Raw genomic sequence first — 12,214 nt, 5'->3', positions numbered from 1 at the left:
ATTCACCCGAGGGAGAGCCGTTTATCAAAACATTTGTCGAGGCTGGAGAAAGACATCCCCAAATCCATTTTCTCCAAATAGGATCGAAGTTAAGGCGTTCCAACATCGAATCAAAATAATCCCACTCCACTGAATCAAATACTTTTGCAAAGTCAATCTTGAAAACCATCCTCCCAATGGCCAATCCTAGTCTTCTTTGCTTTCTCCATGACCTCATTCAAAACAACGACACCATCGAGAATATATCTCCCTTTGATAAAAGCACTCTGATTTTCGGATATAATAGACTCCATAACTGAGCTAAGACGGCCTGCTAAAACCTTTGCAATTACTTTGTACATGCTTCTAAATGATATTATATATAATTGACATTATTCGAAAATATAAATGACACTACTCGTCAAGTGACACTGTTTGAATATACAGATGACATTATTCCTTAAATTTGCATTTTTTTTGTATATATAATGGATTTTTTATATATATAATGGATCCGAATCCGATTGGGTGGCGCCCAATATTCGAGCTCACATGTGAGCTTAGAGCTTACAAGAGACTGCCTCAAGTTAAAAACATCACCTCCAACGTAGGAACATCTTCAATAAAAGGATGAATTGATAAGGGAATGCATTGGGGATGCATCCCCAAAAGTGATCATGGGAATAGCTAGCGTTTAGTTGGAGGAGAGAGAAGATGTGCTTTTAGCACCTCTTACACGTAGAGAGACGGGATGATTTTTGTTTTCTTTTATTTTCCTTTGTTTTTTGTGTTTTTTTTCTTCAAATTTTCATTTATATTCACTTTCTTTTTTTCCTTCCTTTAAAGTACTCCCTCCATCCCACTAGACTTGACACACTTGCCTTTTTTGTTTGTCCCACTAGAATTGGCACTTTTCTAAAATAGTATGTGGTCCCTACTTTCTCTACTCACATAAAATAAGTGGATCCTACCTACTTTACACTCTTAACCCTTTATTCTTAATCTCCGTGCCCAACTCAAAAGTGCCAAGTCTAGTGGGACGGAGGGAGTATTTTTTATTTTATTTTTTTATTGTTGCCAATTTAGTGTATTTACTTTCTTAAATTTAAATTGGCTTTTGTGTTGTATGTTTTACTATAAATAAAAAAAATATTTATTATTTGCTAATGATGTTATATATTTATAAAATACTTGATTTATATTACATTATAAAAAATAAATGTGAAATTTAAATTAAAAGTTAGTAAATATTAAATGAGGTTAAAGTTGATGAAATGTAGGTCCAGAATGATGTCAGCAAAAACTTGAATTTGAGTAGGTATTGTTGAGGGTGAAAATGAAGAAGGAGAATATAGTGATGTGTCTTCGATGATGTCTACAAAAACCTGTAAATGAGGATGCATCATTGGAAGTTGTCATAAAACGTTCTCACTAAAAGGTTTTACAATGCTCATCATATTGCTAGTCCATTTTCCATGTTGCATATAAAAGCATCTCTAATGAAAGGATGCATCCCAAAATTAACCATTGGGGGGGGGATAGCTTTGGGGTGTAGTTGGGGGAGAGAGGAGAGGTGTTGTAACTTGTAAGCACTTCTAAAGCACATGTAGAAGATAGATTTTTTTTTCTTTCTCCTTCTTTTATTTTTTCCTTTTTTTCTATTTTTTTCATATTTCATTTTCCTTTCATATTCATTCTTTCTTGAAAAAATATTTTTTTTACTGTTATCAATTTTATTATATTTAATTTTTTAAATTTAAATTTACTTTCGCATTTTATGTTTTGTTTTAAATAAAAAAATCTTTATTACTATTTGCTAATGATATTATATAAAATAAATATATTAAATTTATTTATATTAATTAAAAATATCTATCACATTAATTTATACTATTAAATTATAAAAAATTAAATGTGAAAATTAAATAAAATGTAAATAAATATTGAATGAATTTAAAGTAAGTGAAAAGTAGGTCCATAAGAGCATCCACATTGGTATTACATGATAGCTTACTTTATGAGGGGGGGACCACATGGTGTAAAGAGGCTGCATTGGGATGATAGCCTACATGATTTTTTTAGTTTTGATTTTTCCATTTTTCATTTAAGTTTAATTGCATAAAAAAATCGAACGATCAAATTTGCACGCAAATCGAGGCAGTCAAAGCTGCCTTCAAATTCAAAATTCAAAAATCGAATTTTCTATTTTTTTAATGGCGCGCCTTTCATCAACGGGCAAATGGACTACACGTTCTAACGTGTAGCCCTCGTGTAGGCAAGGGCTGCATCGGCTTACACGATAGCGACCTTACACGAGTAGGCCGCATCGTGTAAGCAATGCGGATGCTCTAATGATGTCAACAAAAATATTAATTCGAGGAGGTGATATATTTATAATTATATCAGCGAAAACCTTGAAATGAGAAGGCACCACTGAAAATGATCCAGTGGAAGTTTTTTTTTTTTTAGTAAAGATCGGGTGGAAGTTAACAACATCATTCCCAACATATTTTTATAAATGGAGTACATGGTACTCTTTAATTCTAAATATATTTTTAAAGAAAATTCTAAGTAGTTGTATAAGTTAATATATAAGCAATTTGAATAATAAATAGTTTTTAAGAAAGTAGTTGTATTATCCCACCTAATATAATTTTAGAAATAATTACTAGCTTTAAGAATCTCACATTTTAACTTCATCTAGGCATATTGTATTAAGAATCTCGCATATTGTATATATTATCACTATTCAATGTATATAAACCTACTAATTATTAGTTTTTTTTTGTTTTTTATTTTATTTTGTGGAGTTCTTCTTTACTCATCAAATGTACAAAAAACTTTTTGTTAAAACTTCCTTTCACTTTGTCCAGAAAGTGGATTTGTGGGTGAAACATGTATATTTTATGATTCTAAACCAATATTTTCTTTGTGCCCTAATTTCGTAATTTTTTTTTTATTTTGAGTAAAATTATTTCACATAATTCTATACAAGTTGGAATTCTTACTTTATTTTAATAAATTTAATATTATTTATAAAAGTTAACTCTTACTTCCTCCGTTCACGAAATGTTGTTTTAGTTTATCATTTTGATCCGTCCACAAAAAATTATCTTAATCTATTTTTAGTAAATTTGTGAATCTCTTTCTGCACTCACTAACGTGTGAGCCACATTCTTCATTTACTAACTTAATTAATTTTTTTTCCATTTCTTTTCATTTGTGGACCCTTTTTCTCCACTAACTAAATAAACTACACAAATATTATTCTAATTTATCATTTTGATCTGTACAAAAAGTTATATTAATCTATTTTTAGTAAATTTGTGAATCTCTTTCTCCACTCACTAATATGTGAGCCACATTCTTCATTTACTAACTTAATTAATTTTTTTCCATTTCTCTTTATTTGTGGACCTCTTTTATTCACTAACTAAATAAGCAACACAAATTTTCTTAAAACTCGTGCATTCCTCCTTTAGAACAACATTTCGTGGATGGAGGGGGTATCATAATTCACAATACATTCAATAATAATTTTATTAAAATCTACTCTCTCTGTCCACGAAAAAGAATCATATTCACCATTTTTTTTATCTACGAAAAATAGTCTCATTTTAATTTTTTGAACTATCATATTATAATATTTCTCTTATATTTAACTATAAATCGTATTTTTATTTTATTTTTTAATTAATAATGTATTTTTTTATATATTAACACTATCTCTATAAATGTATATCTTTATTCTATTTATAATAATTTTATTAAAATTTGCGTCCACGGTCAAACGAGACTCTATTGTATAGACGAAGGGAGCATATCACTCTCAGGCATACAATTATAGTAGAAGGAGTGAGTAGTTTACAAAATTCAAAAGCGTCCAAAATTCACAACAGGTAGCGATGTCAACGAGTCAGAAAACGAAGACTACATTAAATAAAGTTTATTATTTTTGTTAAATTACAGCGAAGCCCCTGCCACTGTTTCTGTGAGATGCGACTCAGTGCTCGCCAGCTTTTTCCGATACTTCCATTAATTTCACACACACACATATATACGCGCGCACCGCACACATACACATTCATTGTGACATTATTCAATAATCTTCACTCTCCTTCACGCTCTCTCTATCTCAAAAGCCATGAGTCTCTTTGGCCTTGGCAGGTAATTTTCCCCATTTACCTTTTTGATTTTGTTTACGATTTGCGATCGCCTTATTTGAGATCCGTCATCGACCAGCCTCCTTAATTGGTGAATTTGTTTTATTTTGTGCATCTCGATTACTGTCCGTAACCTTATTTGTGTTTTGGGTGTTTTTTCCTGATAAATCAGAAGGAGGATCAATTTGACTTCCAAATAATCAAGTTCGAAATAGAAATGGGTGCATAATCAAGAGATTTTGTTACAATCTTATATGGTTGAAGCTAATCTAGCCAATTAGTTATTGTTGCTTCTTGTTGATCAAAATGAAAGCTGTGAGTTTCATAAATGTTAAGAGATGGGTGATCGCGGGCAAAGATTTATGAATGAATGAAATTTGCTGCAAGTTGCACGAGTTGGAAAGTAGGCCACTGATGCAATGTTTCTTTCGTTTTATTGATCGATGTTAATTATCTTCTGATATATGTACTGCTCATCACAATTCATTGATAATGCTAGCTCAAATAAATGACTTCATTTATGTTTTTTCTATATGATATTCTGACATGATTTCTTGTGGAATTTATCTTGTTATTAATAATGTTTGATGTACTGTTTCTGATCAGAAACCAAAGAACATTTCGCCCCAAAAAAAGTGCACCATCAGGGAGTAAGGTGATTTCTTTTCCGAGCTATCATACTTGCCTCCCTATATCAATTTTCTCGGTTTTCAAAATCACCGCCCTTCAGTTATATTCAGCTTGTTGAATCAAACCAGCATTTTATTTTATTTTTTTCAAAGAAAACTATGATAGTTTGTTTCTCATTCTAGCATAAAGGTACAATTTTCTTTTTATTTGTTTCAGGGGGCACAGCTGAGACAGCATATTGATGCCACTTTAGGTAGTGGAAACTTGAGAGAAGCTGTAAGGTTACCGCCTGGGGAAGACTTCAATGAATGGCTTGCTGTCAACAGTATTCTCTTTCTCTCTCTCCCTCCCTCCCTCCTTCCACTGCGTGTATGTGTAATTAAGGCATCTCCAATGGTACACCAAAACCTCTCCAATGTTACTCCAAACTCAAACCCAAAATGGGTTTGGGGCCACCAAAGCAACAGTACTACACCAAATTTGGTGTTGCACTATTCACTACACCAAATCACTTTATTGAGTTCTATAAATTGCAAACTAACCCCTCTTCTTGGTGAATATTGAGAAGGCCTCAACTTGTTGAAGAACATACTAATTCCGAGTCTTGAATTTTATGTGTAGTTGGTTTATTTGTTGTATTTTAATTTTCAAGTTATGTAATGAATTTTAATGAATTTTATTTTAACGTTTAGTATTTCTTTGCTTATTTAATAATAATAATAATAATAAAATTAATTTCCGTATAGTATTTATTTTAATATGAAATTATTAATTAAAAAATTGGGGCAAATGTATAATTTGAAAGAAATATATAGGTATGATTGAAGAAGTATAAAAAGTAAGTGGAAAGAAAATATTTAAATAATATTCTTTTGGGTTTGAGTTTGGTGTAAATGATTGGAGAAGAATTACTGGTGGAAGTGACATACTGTAAAATGGGTTTGAGTTTGGTGTAAATGGTTGGAGATGGTTATGTGTGTATAGCGATTTAAGTAATGCATACATATGTTTATCAGTAGGTATCAGTTTGGGTTGTTGTGTGTGTTTTCATGTTCATGTGTCCTTGCATGTGAGAGATATTAGCCTATTTGCAAATGTGTTTTAGACATACGGCAGCATGTTGATTAAATGGTTTCATTTTCGCATTCTATTTATTCTAATATTGGGGTTATATGAAGTTCAAAAGAAACACCAGCGGGGTAAATAATTTAGGGTAGAATTTTGGGAGAGAATTAGTGCGCAGAAGTAGCAATTCAAAATGAAAAATATGGAAATGTAACAACTTAGTTTAGTGACCTTCTGTCTGAGACTCTGAGCACATCATATATGGTTCTCACATTATTTAGAAGGTTACATACATCTATGGACTTCATGCCCTATAAGGTTCTTTATGAAGTTTAAAATTAAAAAACTTCCTTGACTTTTACTTTTCAGCTGTGGATTTCTTCAACCAGGTGAATCTGCTTTATGGCACTCTCACTGAGTTCTGTACTCCTGAGAACTGCCCTACCATGTCCGCTGGCCCTAAGTATGTTCTACTTTGATTATTCTCTCTGAATTCGTTTTTGTAAACTAAATCAAATAATGAAAACTTCTTATCCCAAAAACTGGAACTATTTTTCCTATCGTGCCTACTGATTCACTGATCAATAGGCAAACAAATAGATATTTTATGCAATTTATGATTATAAATGATCTGTGTGAGTACTAATTTTTACAGAGTAAGACCTGCGGTTTAAGAAAAAATTTATAATCAACAACATGCTCTACTCCACTTAAAAAATTATAAATGCTTGGGAATTGGCTGGACTTGAATTAAATATTACAGTATGGCCCTGTACACCATTCACTAATCTGCATTTACTTTCTAGACAGTTCATAGGGGACCTAGGAATAAAAATACTGTAGCTGGAAGGAAATTTGGAATAAGATGGCCTAGTCTATTTCATATGATCATATTTTTTTTTTCTTTGGAAACTGCTTGCCTGCATAGAATAGTTTTGTGCGGCTTGTTTTATATGCTCCATTGTTTGTATTCATGTTGACATTTGTGATATTCATGGTGATAAGCTTTAATTAACTTATTTGTCATCCATGTCATGCTGCCAATCGCTATATTCTCTTTCAGGAGAAACTTAGTTATGATTTCAACTTTTTGGATAATTTATGTAAGTAATGTAACAAAAAGAGCATGAGAGAAATTTTCCTGATGAGCATAAATATTTTGTAGGTATGAGTACAGATGGGCTGATGGTGTGCAAATTAAGAAACCTATCGAAGTTTCAGCTCCTAAATATGTTGAGTATTTGATGGACTGGATTGAGAGCCAGTTAGATGATGAATCCTTATTTCCTCAAAAGCTAGGTAAAGTCTTGCCCATCATTATATTTTAGGAGAAGCCATTTGTTCTTTATAGCATCCTCCCTCCCAACTATTTCTTTATTGGGGTAAAATGGTACTCTAATCTTACTTTTATACATGGTGGTAGCCACTGTCTTGTATTCATCCCCCCTTTCGTGCCTTCTTTTATACAATATCATAATTCTGATGACTGATGAGAAATTTTTGCAGGTGCACCATTTCCTTCAAATTTTAAAGATGTTGTAAAGACCATATTCAAGCGTCTCTTCCGAGTATATGCGCATATATATCACTCTCATTTTCAGAAGATTGTGAGTCTTAAGGAGGAAGCCCATCTAAATACATGCTTCAAGCATTTTATACTGTTCACATGTGTAAGTTTTCTATCTGTTTACTCTATTTTTTTCATTCAGTTTCTAGTTTATGGTAATGGAGCAATTTCCCCCCTCCCCTTTTTTTTTTACTGAGACTAAAGTATGTGTTGAATGTGCAGGAATTTAACCTGATTGACAAGAAGGAACTTGCACCACTGCAAGAGCTCATAGAATCCATTGTCCCATACTAAACAAGTTTGACGCTCACCTATCACAACTAGCGTTTTTAGAGATATATACGTGTTTGTTACACTGCTAGTAACAAAAAATCTGTACTCGTCTCTTTGCAGCTTCAGTTTCATCATGTCTTGTTGCTAGAATCTAACATTTAATTCTTAAATAAGCGTGTTTACAAGTTTGTATGTAATGTTATTCTTCCATGGACCAACCAATGAGCATGGGTTTTACTATTATGTGTGGCCGCCGAATATGGTGAGAGCCGTGGGTCTAGATGACCTGTTGTCTGTGCATCCGATACATATTATGGCCTAAAATTTGAATAGTACTGGCTGGGAATTGCATACACATCCTGCCTCATTGTTGATGGCAATTCCATGAATTCTCAAGATTCATTCCTTTCATGTAATTTTTTTCACAAAAACATACGATTTTTTACTCTGTTTTTTTTTGCTTTCTTATCATCTCTAGTCTTCTTATGTGTTGACGTTGTTATTTTGCTTTACTTTTAATAGTGCTCTGGCGATGCCCTGAGGTGAAATGAAACACTAAAAAAGGTAAGTTGGATCGCAATGACTAATGTTTATAGTTCACTTTTATATTTCAGCTTTAACATAATCATATCTACTTTATAGAGAGCCGTAGAAGAAATTCAATTCTGTTGCTTCCCAGTTGAAGATTGCATTAAACCTCTTACCTCCAACATGTTACATATTAAGCACAAAAATATTACGAAAGAAAACACACAAATTGTTAACATAATTAATTGAAATGTGATTACGTCTTGGGATGATGCTAAGCTAGAGATTTTTCGATAGAATGTTTTTCATTACAATTACACGATGCCTATTTTCTAATAAATCCTACTCAGATTATTATTAAGATTTTGACCAAAACGGACAAAAATTGGACGGATTGCCATTTCCTGGCATGGTTGTTCAATACTTTTAAGTTCCATAATTCAACACAAGACACATCCAGTATAACAAAAATCAAGAGAACATTCATAACGGCCAAAATTTTCTAAGTGTAATGATATTTCTACAAGAAATGCTGCAATTCTGCTATCCTTGGCTCGACTCTACTCTACATGTAAACTACAAAAGACCATGAACATGTAAAACAGAGTGTGGATACATCTGTCCAAACCAGAGTTTCCTTCATCTACATGCCTGATGCCTCCTTGTCAAGAATCGAAGAAACGAACTACTATGAGAAAGAACATGTCATCTTGCTGAGGAAATTATCTTCTGATCTTGGCCATCATCAAGTGCATGTGAACCGACAGAACTAGAATGCCCGTATTTTGGCTCGATATAGATATAGGCTCCAGCAACAGCGACAAGAACACTGAAAACTTGAACAAATAGTTGGAAATTTGCCAGCAACTCACCACGGATTTCATGTTCCGTGGAACGACATTTGACCTCGTTGTCCTTGAGCAAACAACCATCTGGCATCATTGAACCATAGAGAGTAAACGCTGTTTGATAGAACCAAAGGCCTTGGAGTGTCATGGCCATGCCACTGCATAAGTCGGCTGGGAAACTGGTAGGCATGAGAGCTCCAGCAACTGTCGACAGTATACATAGGCCGATTAGGAGGACGAGGATGAAGTGATACCATCCTTCGAGGCCCATGTGAGTGGTGGAGTGAAAATAGAATAAAATGTACTCTGCTGTGAATGCTGCTGAAGCGACGAAGCATAAAGCGCCCTCTGGCAATGGTAGGTAGCTGAGAAAGGAGCAAAGAGGAAAAACAAACATATTAATCTATAGAAAAATTGAGCTTCAAATTCCTATGAGCAACTAGAAGAAGACAGCTTTATAATTAAACACAAGAAAGGCAAACTTTAAGCTATGCTAAGAAAAGCAAGAACTCGAATTTGCAATAGAAGCAGCAAATGAAAGGCTTTCACAAAAACTCTTAGAATCGAGACAGAAGTTTTCGTTGCACATGCCAGACAATGAATAAATAACCTCTGCAAATCTTCACAATTTCCATGACCTCTGTCAAAAAAACCTTGAGAGGTTTAGTTGATCCACTATCTATGTTTCATGTTCTCTTCCCAAATCAAGACATCAAAAAGCAAGACACTCTAATACATACACAGAGTAACTAAATCTAACAGAAACCACAGGAGACAAACCTCGTCTTCTCAGAGAGAAGTGCAACAACGCCAAAGATGAAGAACATAAGCAGCATCCCGGAGTGCTCAAAGTCATTCATATGAGAAGGGTTCAAGACTCCATGAACAACGATCTTGAGATGGGTCGAATACAGAAACTCTATGCATAGATCGAAGAAAGCTCCGATTGCAATCACATAGAGCTCCAAGTATTTAAGCCTACCATCAAAGCCAGGAACAGGGTTCCAAACCCTGACTTGGAAAGATTTAGGATTTGATGCATATCTGATTAGAGAGCACCACATGTGCCACACACCAATGACTAGAAACAATGTCCCAGGAATTGCATGCCCTGGAAATGAACCCATCTTTCACAACTATTTTCTGATTTTCTGCCAAATCTAATAATAGACTAGGCAGAAATACAAACACCACCTTTTGTGATTTCTGCTAAATCTGCCAAATCTAAAACTGTTTGATAATAAGCCAAGAAAGAAACACAAACGCCACCTTTTGAGATTTCTGCTAAATCTGCCAAATCTAAACCTGTTTGATAATAGCGAAGGCAGAAACACCCCTTTTTGGTAATCAGTAGGTATGTCAAGAAACAGACAGTGACATCAAAATCTTCTTTGTCAAAAACTCACAGCAATTCCCAAAATGCACTCAAAATCGAAAATCCGACAGCCAATACAAATCAACTCTTGATTTCTGCCTCAGAGTAAACCTTGCACCACCTGTGGCAGAGATTTGAATGAGGTTTTTAAATTTTCAGAGCTTTTCTAGAACAATTTCTTCATCAGTTGTCAACATAGAAATCAGGGGTAGAAAACGCAGAAGAAAGTAAATGGGGGAAACACTTTAAAGTTCATGCAAAATATTCAATCTCAAAAAGTCAAAATTAAAACACGTTGTACGAACGAGATCTCATCGATACAAAGTCAATAATGATGGCTTATAAAGAATTGCACCAAACAGTTCACAACAAAAGCAGCCAAAATTCGAAACCCAGAGACATAGATCTATTAATCTGGCGGAAGAAAATAAGAAGAGTAATAAAACATTCTTTTTCGTGTGCGCTTACAACAATATTTGATGATGATTTCGGTTATGGTAATCGGAGATTTAAACAAGAAATGTACCTGGATTTGCTAGAGACGCTTTTGATTATTAGTGTTGATAGCAAAATCGAAATGGCAAAGGGCCTTTATTAGAAAGAGAAGAAGGTAGACAGGAATTGAAGAGAGTTCGGTGGGGTCAAACTCAGACGGCAATAATAAAGGCATCATTGAATGCAGAAATCTAGCTGTAGTTTTTTATATGATTCTTCCTCTCTCTCTCTCTCTCTCTTTCTCTCTCTAGAAGTGCAGCATCGAGAAAAAGTGGACTTTTCTTCCCACTACTTTGATTGGCCATTTGTTCGTGTGTTGCTGCATGGAAATGATGGCATGCAGCTTCGCACAGTTTATGAAGTTGATATAATGATTTTTTTCCCCTTTTGTCACTTCTATTTTGGGTAGACTGTCTTATTTTGAGAAACTAATATTTCAAATTAGATTGTTGAGTAAATGGATTTTGGCTTTTATCTTAAATTTGACCCATTTATCATGTTACTTACGTTTAAATTTGTGATTTACTATTAAATTTTAGGGTTAATTACATCAAAAACCATGAACTTTGGGCCGATTTCCAAACTTGTCATGAACTTTTTTTTTTATAAAAAATTCCCTGAATTTAAGAGATTGAACAATTTTTCCATGCTTTTTTGCTCCGGTGAAGCTCCGAGCTGACATGGCACCGACATGGCGCCTATTATGACTGAAAATTGACACATGAAAAAAAAAACAAAAAAAAAAACAAAAAAAGAAACCCCCCATCGTCTCCCCCCTTTCCCCCACCCGCCAAACCCTAATTTCACCTCCTTCCACCCGCCGCCGCACCAGATCCGCCGCCCAGTCTACCCACCAATCGGAGGAGTAAAGCCAATCGCCTTCATCCCCTCGAATAGCCTAGTCCGCTCCTCCGACGGCGAAACCCTCTGCACATGTTTTTACGAGATGGAGCATTACCAGACCAGATCCGCCGCCCTCTCCGTTGCCTTTCCCCACCACCACACCAGATCCGCCACCCCCTATGCTGCCTTCCCCCACTGACTCAACTAGAAACACCTCTAGATTGACTTGCAATAGAACAAGGACATCCTAGCAGTGGTAAGTTAACCCAATGTAGTCTCTCAAGGAAGATCTTTAAGGGCTTTTAATTATGTCACGAGAAAGTGGTAAACGTTGATTTAAAACCTAAAACTTGTAAAGTAAACTTAACGTGAAATTAAACTTGTAATTAAAAACTTAATGTAAAACTGAACTTAGAATTAACTAGGCGAAATAAACTATTAAACCCTA

The 12,214-nt window shown here is 34.3% G+C and overlaps 2 protein-coding genes across 4 annotated transcripts; one reads left to right on the top strand and one right to left on the bottom strand.

Annotated features, from left to right (window-relative positions):
• The first annotated feature begins 3,938 nt into the window (after positions 1–3,938).
• LOC130987062 (MOB kinase activator-like 1A) lies at positions 3,939–7,920 on the top strand. Of its 2 annotated transcripts, XM_057910633.1 has the most exons (7): positions 3,939–4,146; positions 4,749–4,797; positions 4,989–5,097; positions 6,207–6,300; positions 7,003–7,136; positions 7,344–7,507; positions 7,627–7,920. In XM_057910633.1, exons 1-7 carry the CDS (start codon positions 4,124–4,126, stop codon positions 7,696–7,698), a joined length of 645 nt encoding a protein of 214 aa, XP_057766616.1. In that variant the 5' UTR covers positions 3,939–4,123; the 3' UTR covers positions 7,699–7,920. The 2 variants fall into 2 exon arrangements, with proteins under 2 accessions (XP_057766616.1, XP_057766617.1); XM_057910634.1 differs by lacking the exons at positions 3,939–4,146; positions 4,749–4,797; positions 6,207–6,300.
• A 747-nt stretch (positions 7,921–8,667) lies between these two features.
• Positions 8,668–11,361, bottom strand: LOC130987061 (uncharacterized). Of its 2 annotated transcripts, XM_057910630.1 has the most exons (4): positions 10,955–11,269; positions 10,359–10,549; positions 9,834–10,283; positions 8,668–9,418 (listed from the first exon to the last, which is right to left on the bottom strand). In XM_057910630.1, the coding sequence occupies exons 3-4, from the start codon at positions 10,178–10,180 to the stop codon at positions 8,911–8,913; spliced, it is 855 nt and encodes a 284-aa protein (XP_057766613.1). In that variant the 5' UTR covers positions 10,181–10,283; positions 10,359–10,549; positions 10,955–11,269; the 3' UTR covers positions 8,668–8,910. The 2 variants fall into 2 exon arrangements, with proteins under 2 accessions (XP_057766613.1, XP_057766615.1); XM_057910632.1 differs by having other exon boundaries at positions 9,834–10,549; positions 10,955–11,361.
• Between the last annotated feature and the right edge of the window lie 853 nt (positions 11,362–12,214).

Source organism: Salvia miltiorrhiza, chromosome 5 (assembly GCF_028751815.1).
Source record: "Salvia miltiorrhiza cultivar Shanhuang (shh) chromosome 5, IMPLAD_Smil_shh, whole genome shotgun sequence".
In the NCBI taxonomy this organism is placed as follows: Eukaryota; Viridiplantae; Streptophyta; class Magnoliopsida; order Lamiales; family Lamiaceae; genus Salvia; species Salvia miltiorrhiza.
Note: the sequence above shows the minus strand (reverse complement) of the source record. Positions and strands in the feature narration are given on the sequence as shown.

Excerpts from the sequence above, each read along its gene's own strand:
- LOC130987062 (XM_057910633.1), top strand. The coding sequence starts at position 4,124 with ATGAGTCTCTTTGGCCTTGGCAG. Across the intron at positions 6,301-7,002 it reads ACCATGTCCGCTGGCCCTAA|GTATGAGTACAGATGGGCTG; the intron begins GTATGTTCTACT and ends AATATTTTGTAG. Across the intron at positions 7,137-7,343 it reads CTTATTTCCTCAAAAGCTAG|GTGCACCATTTCCTTCAAAT; the intron begins GTAAAGTCTTGC and ends AAATTTTTGCAG.
- LOC130987061 (XM_057910632.1), bottom strand. The coding sequence starts at position 10,180 with ATGGGTTCATTTCCAGGGCATGCAATTCCTGGGACATTGTTTCTAGTC. Across the intron at positions 9,419-9,833 it reads CTTCTCTCTGAGAAGACGAG|CTACCTACCATTGCCAGAGG; the intron begins GTTTGTCTCCTG and ends CTCCTTTCTCAG.